Source organism: Pleurodeles waltl, chromosome 9, assembly GCF_031143425.1.
Source record: "Pleurodeles waltl isolate 20211129_DDA chromosome 9, aPleWal1.hap1.20221129, whole genome shotgun sequence".
Taxonomy (NCBI): Eukaryota; Metazoa; Chordata; class Amphibia; order Caudata; family Salamandridae; genus Pleurodeles; species Pleurodeles waltl.
In genome coordinates this window covers 867,224,814-867,236,808 of record NC_090448.1, presented here as the reverse complement: position 1 = coordinate 867,236,808, position 11,995 = coordinate 867,224,814, and the positions used below count along the sequence as shown (strand labels likewise).

General features: G+C 43.7%; 1 protein-coding gene across 7 annotated transcripts in view; it reads right to left on the bottom strand.

Annotated features, from left to right (window-relative positions):
• Window positions 1-9,593: 9,593 nt before the first annotated feature.
• ZC3H14 (zinc finger CCCH-type containing 14) overlaps window positions 9,594-11,995 on the bottom strand; it is a 223,213-nt gene continuing 220,811 nt past the window's right edge. For all 7 annotated transcript variants that reach the window (XM_069208142.1, XM_069208145.1, XM_069208146.1 and 4 more), the window contains 2 exons: window positions 11,244-11,350; window positions 9,594-10,316 (listed from right to left, as the gene is read on the bottom strand). In XM_069208142.1, the coding sequence (XP_069064243.1) occupies window positions 10,310-10,316; window positions 11,244-11,350 (114 nt within the window). In that variant the 3' untranslated portion in view covers window positions 9,594-10,309. The remainder of the gene's footprint in view (window positions 10,317-11,243; window positions 11,351-11,995) is intronic.

The window sequence follows — 11,995 nt, the reverse complement described above, 5'->3', positions numbered from 1 at the left end:
CACGATCTATAGGATGCATGATCTATAGGATCCACACAGGGAGGAATGGAGGCAACATAGGGTAGGAACAAGTCCCACTCAAAGAGCAATTAAGTCATAATGAGAAGAGGTAGAAATGCAAAATGGAGGGTGGAAAAGGAGGGCGGCAAGGAAGACAGAAGACAGGGAAATTATACAAAAGTGGGGCAAAAGTAGGAACCACTCAGGAGGGCAAATGGGACCACGTGAGAAGAAAAAATAGGGATGGACAGAAGGGGAAGGTGATAAGGAGCAAGAGGGTAGAAGGGAAGCAGAGAGAGTGGGATAAGAAGAGGCCTGGCTCTGAGTAAACTGCTCGGAACGAGAAGAAAGAGGGTCAGGAGAAGGAAAGTAGGCAGATAGGAGGAAGTGAGAGTGACGAGAGGAGAAACGAGGCAACAGTGGAATAAGAGGTGGGCTCAGGGAAAAGTGCTCCAAATAAAAGGAAAGACTGGCACTGGGGATGGAACAGCAGAGGGAAGGGGGAGGTGAAGTGAGGAAGACCAGAAAGTTGAGCCAGACCGGGCAATCAATGGAAACTACAGAGTTCAATGCTAGCTCAGCGCAAACCCTGATTTGCATGATTGTAACGGCAGACAGGCTGCACATACCTATCCACTGCACAATGAGATAGGCAAAGCACCGCCTTTGCAGCGTGGTATAGGTTATACTAGTAACCTGATCCCTCTCCCATTCTTCAAGGCCCAGTCCAGGTATCGTTTGCCCTTACGCTTGAAATTAACTGAATGAGAGACGCATGTGTGTGTACACCATTTTTAATTAGGATAATTCTGGTTCCTTGGTGAGGTTGTCCCCAAATTGCCTGGTGGTGTATTTTCCTTGAGAGCAATACGAATTTGTTGTTCAGCGGGGCTCTGCATCATTCTTCTTATGAGGGGATGCTCCACCATGGTGCTATTGGAGACTTACACGTTCTGTTTTCTGAGTATCTTTGAAACTTAGCTTGGATAAACAATGGGCTTTTGCCATGCATGTCCCTGTAGACTATGCAGAAAGCCTTGAAGACAGACTGTGTGGTTACAGGGAGTTAGCAAAGCAATTGGAGATTGACGTGATGCCTATCATGGCCACAGGCATTGCATATGTTTTACTAGCGCATTTTGGATTCTCTGCAATGTTTATATGAAACATTCTATGTCACCATCGGAGTAGAAGCAAGTTTGTGTACAGGGAGAAGTTTCTTTCCAAGTCAGAGATCTGTGAAGGAAGTCCTTCATTCAGTTTTTGTGCAAGCTATACTTCATTTAGTTTAACATATATTAATATAAAGAAAGCTCTGGGTAAAGCCAGTAGCCAGTAGGCTAGCTTCTCTTCTATCCATAACTGTGGTTCATCCCAACTTTTTTTTTCATCCTCTATGCAGCTAATCGCTCCAACTGTGTTGAAGCTGCTTAGAAACATGTCCATATCTTCTTTTTAGTATCTTTTGGAACAGTTATAGAAGCTTTTTCAGAAGACGTTAAATTTTCTCCAGTATGCATTTTTCAAACAAAATCCCAATTCAGTTACAGAGCTATCTCTTACTCTTTCTGCTTGACTCCTTTTTGTTATGTGGATCTTTTGCCACGATGGAGTTTCAGAGATGTTTGGTGGTGTTTTTTATACTATCTAGTGCTCCCATGCAGTGTGTAATCCTTCAGCTGGTTCACTTCCTGGTAAGTTTTGGGTCATCAGCAACTGTTGATACAACAATCCCAATTTGCAATTCCTTTTCTAGTTATACCAAATCTTTACAAATCACTATTTTAGGAAGTTGGCTCTGTATATACTATCAAAGTGAGAGATAGTGTTCACTGAGTCCAAGGGTTCCCCTTAGAGGTTGATGGGGCAATAATAGATAATACTAATGCTCTATTTGTGGTAGTGTGGTCGAGCAGTAGGCTTATCAGAGGGTAGTGTTAAGCATTTGTTGTACATACACAGGCAATAAATGAGAACACACACTCAAAGACTTAACTCCAGGCCAATAGGTTTTTGTATTGAAAAATATTCTTTTCTTAATTTATTTTAGAACCACAAGATTCAAATTTTAGGTAAGTACATACATTGTAAGGTACTTCACACAGGTAAGTATGAAACTTTTAATTAAAACAGTAGTATACACAGTTTTGGCAAAAATGGCAATAAGCTATTTTAAAAGTGGACACAGTGCTAAATCAACAGTTCCAGGAGGAAGTAAGTAATAGTTAGTTTCTCAAGTAAGTAAAGCACTTACAAGTTCAATCTCCGGGGCATAGGCAGCCCACCGTTGGGGGTTCAAGTCAACTTCAAACACCCAGCACCAGCAACATAGGGCCGGTCAGGTGCAGAGGTCAAAGTAGGGCCCAAAAAGCATAGGTGCCTATGGAGAACAGGGGTGCTCCAGTTCCAGTCTGCTATCAGGTAAGGACCTGCGTCCTCGGGGAGCAGACCAGGGGGGTTTTGTAGAGCACTGGGGGGGGTCCAAACCAGGCACACAAAATACACCTCAGCGGCACAGGGGTGGCCCGGTGCAGTGTGTGAACAAGACGTCGGGTTGTAGATAGGAAACAATGGAGAGACCCGGGGGTCACTCTGGCGATGCAGGAAGGCACAGGGGGGCTTCTCGGGCCAGCCACCAACTGGGCTAGGATGAGGGCTGCCTGCTGGTCACTCCTGCACTGGTGGGTGGTTCCTCTCGGTCCTGGGGGCTGCAGGCGCAGTACTTCTAGAGGCGTCGGATTCCTTTGTTACTGGGCAGTCTTGGTCAGGGGGAGTCTCTGGATCCTCTCTGCAGGCGTCGCTGTGAGGGTGCAGGGAGGTCAACTCAGGGTGTCCACGTCATTGGAGTTGCCTGGGGTCCTCTCTGCGGTGTTGGTTCTTCTGGACACGAGCCAGGGGCGTCGGGTGCAAAGTGTGAAGACTCACGCTTCCGGAGTGAGGCAGGAGTCTCTTTAAAGTTGGTTTCTTGGTTGCTGTATTTGGACAGAGCTGCTGTCCTCGGGAGGTTCTTGGTCTTTTAGGTGCAGGTCAGTCCTCTGAGTCCTCAGAGGTTGCTGGTCCCGCTGGATGCATCACTGTGCAGGCTCTCAGAGTCGGGAGACCGGCCGGTTGGGCTGGGGCCAAGTCAGTTGTCGTCTCCGTCGTCTCTGCTGGGCTTTCAGGTCAGCAGTCTTCTTCTTTCTTCAGGTTGCAGGAATTTAATTTCCTGGGTCGCCCCTAAATACTCAAGTTAGGGGTGTGTGTTCAGGTCGGGGGGGGGGCAGTAGCCAATGCCGACTGTCCTGGAGGGTGGCTGCACCCTCTTTCTGCCTCCTCCCTGTGGGGAGGGAGGTACATCCCTAATCCTATTGGGGGAGTCCTCCAAAACAAGAAGGAGGATTTCTTAAGGCAGGGGTAACCTCAGCTCAGGACACCTTAGGGGCTGTCCTGACTGGTGGGTGACTCCTCCTTGTTCTTCTCATTATCTCCTCCGGACTTGCCACCAAAAGTGGGGGCTGTGTCCAGAGGGGCCGGCATCTCCACTAGCTGGAGTGCCCTGGGGAGCTGTAACACCAGACTTGAGTCTTTGAGGCTCACCACCAGGTGTTACAGTTCCTGCAGGGGGAGGTGAGAAGCACCTCCACCCAGTGCAGGCTTTGTTCCTGGCCACAGAGTGACAAAGGCACTCACCCCATTTGGCCAGAAACCTGTCTGGATGTGGCAGGTTGGCAGGAACTGGTCAGCCTAACACTAGGAATTGGACTGGTGTACAGGGGGCATCTCTAAGATGGCCTCTGTGTGCATTTTTTAATAAATACCACACTGGCATCAGTGTGGATTTATTGTGCTGAGACGTTTGATACCAAACTTCCCAGAATTCAGTGTAGCCATTATGGAACTGTGGAGTTCGTATTTGACTCCCAGACCATATACTCTTCATGGCTACCCTGCACTTACAATGACTAATGTTTGGCTTAGACACTGTAGGGGCATAGTGCTCATGCAACTATGCCCTCACCTGTGGTATATTCATCCTGCCTTAGGGCTGTAAGGCCTGCTAGAGGGGTGACTTACCTATGCCACTCTGAGGGGAGTGCCAAGTCGACTTAGTCATTTTCTCCCCACCAGCACACACAAGCTGTGAGGCAGTGTGCATGTGCTGAGTGAGGGGTCCCCAGGGTGGCATAATACATGATGCAGCCCTTAGAGACGTTCCCTGGCCACAGGGCCCTTGGCACCAGGGGTACCATTTACAAGGGACTTATCTGTGTGCCAGGTCTGTGCCAATTGTGGGAACAAAGGTATAGTTTAGGGAAAGAACACTGGTGCTGGGGCCTTTTTAGCAGGGTTCAAAGCACACTTTCAGTCATAACTAGCATCAACAAAAGGCAAAACGTGAGGGGGCAACCATGCCATGAGAGGCATTTTCCTCCAACTATTCTATGCTCATAGCTGTTTGGACATATAGGGCCAGATCTACAAGGCCCTAGCACCACTGGAGCGTCACCTTCAGTGATGCTCTGGTGGCGCTTTTCACTGCACCATATTTACAAGGAGGTGTTAAGCCACTTTTTATGACTTAACGCCGCGTTGTAAATATGGGCCCCTCCAATGCAGTTTTCTGCGTCAGAGGGCCGTGCAATGGGTGTTGCTGTGGGCGTTCCACTGCAACACCCATTGCTTTAGACACTGCACCAAATTTACAAGAAGGTGTAAATCTGAGGCAGTGCCAAAAACTAATGCCACCTCTGGCCTGGCGTTAGTATTGCACAACAAGGAGGAATACTTTTATTCCTCCTCGTTTTTTGCTCTCTCTATTTGTGCTGCATTCTGCAGCACACATAGAAGGAGCAGAATACAATAAATGATTGTTTATGTGCAGGAAGGTGTTCCTTCCTGCACATAAACTATCATTTCAAAATGACACTTTGGTACTTCTATAGGTGCTGCATTTTGCAGCAGACATAGAAGTGCCAAATTGCCATTGTAGATTGTTTATGTGCAGGAAGGAGCACCTTCCTGCACATAAACAATCTATCCCCTCAACGAAAAAACCCTTGCACTGTGGTGCAAGGATGCCTGTGTTGGTACAGGCAGCTTAATTTAGCGCCAGCGTGGGGGAAACACAGGGGTGCACCATATTCCTGTAAATATGGTTTAGAGACATCTAACCTTGACACAGAAGCCATGGCCATCATGGCCTTTCCCACCCTAATTGCGATCACGCCTCATCTTGACATCAACAAGGCCACCGACAAGTTCAACTCCTGCATGGAATCCCTTATTGACAAATGTGCACCCCTGAAGTACAAATTATCTAGACCAAAACCCTCTAGGCCCGGATTCTCTAAAGAGCTTTATTAAGAACGAAAGCTTATCAGAAAATACAAGAAAGAATAGAGAAAAGCACCAACTTTCCTGAGTATGACTAAGCTTCGCAAAGTGAGAAAACAATAAAAAGACCAACTCCTCAGAGCCAAATCCACCCATATCAGAGCCATTGTGAATTCTGCAAAGAACAGAGCGAAGTAACTGTTTCTAGTTACTGCACAGTCTACTAACCTCTCTATCTCTTCGGCTCCTAAGCCATCCCTGGTCGTTGCAACAACTTTGTGGATTTCTTTGATAAAAAAGTTAGAGATCCATTTTTCACTTCCCATCAACGACTCCCTTGAAACGATTGAGTCTCTACTATGCAAAGCACTACAATCATGGTCATCTTTCTCTCCAATCTCCGAGCAGGACCTTCAACAAACTATCTCCAAAGTAAAACCTTCAAACCATCATCTGGATGCTATTCCAGGCTCTATTAGCTAATCTCTTGCCACGCACCTACTCCCCATATATTCTTCTCCCAAACAGGGCTTTTTCCCTGAACGACTAAAAATGGGTCAAATCACTCCACTCTTAAAAAAACAACATCTCGATCCAGAGGACCTGAGAAACTATTGCCCAGTCTCCACGGTTCCATTTTTAGGCAAAGTCACTGAAAGTTGCACAGCATCTAAACTATCCTCACCCATCCAAACAAACAACCCCCTAGACACTCTCCAATCAGGTTTACGCCAGGGTCACAGTACGGAAACTTCGATCCTACAAATAGTCAATGATTCCCCTATAATCCTTGACTCTGGCACCTTCTGCCTCCTGGTCCTCCTGGATTTACCTGCCACACTTGACACTGTCAACCATCATGACCTCCTTCACATTCTTGAACTATGCATGGGATGTGGAGACACTGTCCTCAACTGGTTCTCCTCTTACCTATCCAACCGTTCCCAAATTGTGAAAATGGGCAACTCGTTCTTGAGACCAGTCAGTGTTCACCAAGGTGTCTCTCAAGGTTTGATCCTCCCCCCAACCCTCTTCAACCTCTATCCAGAACCACTATGTGTGATCCTCAGAAAATACCCAAACATACTTGAAAATCTCCCGGAGGACAGTGCCCTGCTTTCAAATACACTCTTAAAGATTCAAAACTGGATGTCCTCCCACCATTTAAAAGTCACCTAACTAAAACAGAATTTCTATTGATCTCACCTCCGGAAGCAAAAACGCCAGTTGAAAAACAGATTGCCAACTTTCCTGTCTTCGAAGGCTGCCCCACCCTTGCCACAAGTGCTAGATCACTCGGCATCACTCTTGATAATCATCTCGATCTTCACAGCCACATAGCAGTCATGGCCAACAGCGAGCGCACAACACCAACTTAGGCTGCTTTTGGGCATCAGACAATTGCTTCTGGAACAAGACCTCAAAACAGTGGTGCAGTCTCTCATTCTCTCTAGACTAGACTGTGGAATTTCCCTTCTCTCAGGCATTCCCAAAGTTCACCTAGGCCCACTGAGAGCAACGCTACATGCTGCAGCACACTTCGTTTTAGGTCTCAAGAAATTTGACCTCATTTCCTCTGCACCATCGGCTCCCCATTGAAGCGTGGGCCCAATTCAAAAGTGCTTGCATTACATAGACAGCATTACACACTTCCTCACCCTCCTATCTAAACGACAGATCGGAAAATCTCCGGTGCAAATAGGGTTCCAGAAATGCCCAATCCCTGATCCTGGAACCCTCGCTGCTTCAGTCAAGAATGACACATGAACCCATCTTTCTTTGGTAGCACCACTAGAATCTGGAACTCTCTGACTCCCTCACTCCGTCTATCCACCTGCCTATCAACCTTTTAAAAGAATCTCAAGCTCCTCCTTTCTGACAGACATCTTGGTTAATTCACCCTTGAACAGACTTATTTAATTTCTCCACTGCACCCTGATCTGCCTTTGTTTAACTGTTCATGTATCTCTGACCTATTGTTGTAAGTGTCTCTTGTGTTAACTCCTGTATACATACACTGATGTAAACGTCCTAGCTTAATAACTATTAACGTAACCTGCTATAACCCTGTATCCTATGTGTTGTAAAGTGCTGTGATGCCTTCTGGCCATGTCCACGCTATATAAAATTGCAAATAAAATAAATAAATACATTCTGATCGATAAACTGCAGTCTTTGCTGGACAGACGTCAAATGCTGGTTTTACAGATGCTCACTAAAGACTGTTTCCAGCCAATGTTCTACATGTTAACAATGCAGCACATTTTGCATTGGTTATATTATTAGGCTGAGAGTGAGTAGATGTCAATTGTCTGTCTATGTAGGTCGCACAATGAGATACTTCGTAAAGTCAGTCAACCGATCATAGGTGCATTTCTTTCAAAAACATTCTTCACATCTAGGTGCACACTTTTGAAGTTACACAACTCATTTGTTTATATTTAGTAATAGAACCCAAAGAGCTATGAAAGGGACATGTCAGTCCATGCCAGGCCTTGTCATGTGTGAAAAAAGAGTGGGGGCTCTCACACTGTCAACTTAAATAACATCATCAATGATTGAAGATGGTGAAGTAAAATTAAGTACAAGGGCCGAAATTCAGTCCTGTTCCACTTCTTGAATAGCCAAAAATAATAATCATTCTACTTAGGCCAGAACTTACATTAGCCACAAATGTCTCTCTCTGATATTCTCGACTTAGCCCCCCCAACACAATGTTGCAAAAGAGTAACCGTAGAGTCTACCCACCTCCAAGTTTGTCTGCCCTGGGTGGTCCCTCGTTGTTTAAAACTATGGAACTTAACTGTGTTTCTGCTAGATTCTCTGACTCCCTGGTCACTTTGCCAGATGGTGAGTGGGGCAATTGATCTACTCACATATATACATTGGAGTACATTGTTTTATCACCTTCGGGAATTCACGTTGTTTTGTGGAATGTGATGCAATGTCGCCTGACTAATCTGTTTTTTTTTTGTTGCAAATTCCAGTACATCGATTTGGTTGAAGGCTAGCCAGTACATCATAATCTGCCAACTACATCATTAATAAATGAATTGAACAGTTTTGAAATAATCAATGCATAAAGGAATACCTTTGTGGTGCAAATTACTAGTGACAGTCTGTTTACTGAATGTCTGCTGGTCGGTTTCAATTGTCAATTAAGGAAGATCAATGGGTGATATTATCCAGGATTGCAATTAGCCAAGATAGTAGAGCATCTCCTTGATTATTTTGTCAATCTAGATGATAAGTAAAACAGGAGCCCGCAGATCTGATTCTACAGATATGGGGACTCATTCACGACTATTCTATTGAGTCTGTGATTTGTGTAAGTCACAGAAGTGCCCTCACCAAGATGCCTCATTATGGGTTATAAAAGAAAATACAGTCTGTTTTAGCCATTACAAATAGCTACTAAAACAATTTGAAGTCCCTCATTTCAGCTGGTGCTCTTAGGCACGTTGACTGTATCCATCCTATGTGCATGCAGTTAATTCTTTGAATGCCTTCTTCCTGTATGCCAATTTTTCTAATAGTTTTCTTCCTGCTTGCCTTTATACAGAGTGCACAGCATTTGTGCTCTACACACAGCATGAACCCAACCTATTCCTTAGCTTTGTCCAATGATTCCTGAGGAATTGGTTATATTTTAGGACACCAGTCTACCCTTTTTGAGGAAGCCACAATGCACAATTATTGCATTGTCACTCCACTCGAACAAAAGACTGTGCCGATATTTTCTTTTGTGTTTATGGCAAACTGCCTTATTGTAGTTTTTGTGTTGAATACAGCTGTCCATTCTAGTCATGCATTATTTTCTTATTTGTACAAAGTAACACATATGTAAGGGCCATAGAGAAGAAGAGCTTCTCACATAGTGCAGCAGCCAAAAGCAACGGGTTTTTATCCAATTTTACTTCACAAGCCCTATTCAAGTTTTGATCATGCATTTAGTTTACTTCTTGATGACAAAATATTCTTCAATAAACCTCTTCCAGACATCAACTCCAAGCCACACTGGTGAAATAATGAGTAGCAAATCTATAATGCAGAGCAGACCATTTGAGAAAATACTGGCCAAGGCTTTTAGGCAGATATGCTTATCCTCTTCTAACTGAATTACGTCAGCCCTCCTGGCATAAAAGTCTCCGGCTGAGGGAACAGTGTTAATTGAAGTAGATAATGAACAATTTATTTCATTATTTTCAAATAAGCAAAATAGACTTCTGTTGTCTTGTAGATGAACATTGTATTTTATTGTTCACATACGGAGTTACGAAGCCACTTTTGAGGCACAATTGTAAAAATTGTAAAAAATAAATAAAAGTAATTATCTTGTGTAAGACCCAATTACAGTACTAGTTTATAAACACGGATGTAAAGCTGGTAAAAATATTCCACATGTTCCGATTGATAATGTTTGCCGTACAACGCACTACAGAGTCATTAATGGGCATAGCATGGCTGTAAAGTAGTATCACTAGAGGAAAGCCCTTAGCAAATGGGAGAAAATTTACTTCATTGCTAGTTAAAAGTAAGCGTTTTTCACAGGAGAATGCCAGCAAGGGCCAAAAACAATACAATAAATAATGCAATGGCGCACCAGTCAAAAATATTTATCTATTTAGACATTGTTAGGCTCACACAAGACAAAATTAATCATAATTTCCAGAAGTCACATATGCAATAAAAAGAGTGAGACACGTTATGACATCAACATAGTAACTGCACAACTAGGACAACAGATTTGTGGACTGCATAATTCCCTCTCGAAATATTTCCCTGGTTGCTTTTATCCAATAAAAGGCATATAAAAACAGTGACTAAAATGTACAAACATTGAAAGGTAGGAACAATTTGCAAAGTAGGTTGTCCATTTCCTTAAATGAAAACCGTACTCTGTAATATCCAAAGTCTTGAACGTCTGGAGAAAACTGTTGCAGTGGGCCAACGGCTCTGGGTGACCATCAGGCAAGATAATTCCAGTATGCAATTGTCATTCACTGAAGAAACAAAAATAACCTGGTAAGGCATTACTGTGGCCTGACTAAAAAAATCAAAACACAACACTCTTACATTATGAAAGCAGGGATGCATCATATTATTTCAGAAAGTGTCTTGTGATGGGTGAACCAAACTTTGGTTCACCCTAGTTTTTCAACTTTTTTGTTGAGATGTTTGAACAATCCTCATTAACAGCGTGAGTGTGTGTGTGTTAGTTTCTGCTAATTACCAGGGACACAGTCATCTTGTGCAAGACGCAAGGGCTCTTGCATAGTGCATAAGAAAAACAGAGGAACTGTAATGCTGAGGGAGGAAGGAGATGGCGGTATATCTGTAGTAATGGCACTTTTGTCGGAACAAAAATGCTCACCCCACCTTTTAATTGGATAATGATTACTAGAGAATGTAGCCTAACTCTCTTGAGGATAGATCGACTAAATAAAACACGCATTATTAACACGCCAATGTGTATGGCTTGTACGGCTGCAAAATCAACAGTAGACAAATACTGGAAGCAGAATTCCATGAACAAAGCAAAAAATTACAAAACCCTATCATTACTGAGATAATGGCAAGTGACTAGCAGGGCATCTTAAATTGAAATACCAGGCTTAGTAGTGTATGGAACTCATTAGTGTGTGTTAAGAGAGAGCCAAGTCTGTGTGAAGCTGAACTAAAAAAAGTCATGAGGGATCATTTAAAATTAACAAATAGAATATACACTGTTAGGGCACTTAAAAAGAGAACATGAAACTGAGAATACAAAACTAGTAATGGTCAAAACGATTTGCTTTGCAATTATTTTCCATTAACACATTTAGATGAAGCAAATATGCAGAATGTAATACTTGCCTAATGCTGATTCTTGAAGCATTGTACAAAAACAAACAAAACTTGATTTACATCACATCTCAAGATTCACTTACCTGGTTTGTGAGCGTGTCCATTTTAAAGCATGTCGTGGAGGTACAGAGGAAGCAGGGTGGTAGAAGGTGCAGTCAGTCCTTTGACACTGGGTGTTGTACCTACAGGGCTAGAAGGCGAGAAAAAAGGCTTTTTACTGTTTGCCAGTGTTTGGTTTTAGGTTCTACTTGGTGCAAAACTCTAGCTGGAGGACAGTCAATGAACTCTGCTATATTCAACAGTGCCTTTTTATGCCGAGTCTAATGATTTGCTAGGTATCAAAGTAGAGGATCTGCCCCCTTGAATAGTCCCTATCTGCTGTTCAGGAAGCCAAAACTCCCTCATTGGGCCTCTAGTCGCCCAACTGTTTTCGCCAGTTTTAATGATGTTCAACATATTTATCCTCAGGGCGCTCCAAGTGTCCCTAAGTAGGCTTGCCACTCTCAATAGAATCCTTTGCCTCAGCAACCGTCACACTTCTCACAGGCTAAACCTTAACAACAGGCATCACACCATCTTCAACAGGCAGCCACTTCCTTTCAAGACACTTTTTCCCTCAAGGTGCTTGCTGCCTCCGCCCAAATTCCCTTACTAGAGACCCAATAAGCTCAAACTTCCCTGTATGGACTGCTCCACTTTCCCATATAGACCGGCCTTCTTTGTAACAACCAGTTCCTAAATAGGCTCTACCCATGTTAATAGCTGCTGACCCCGCTGAACCCGTTTGCTGCTGGGGTGTTTGTACACCTCTACACCAAAACATTTTCATGGTCTT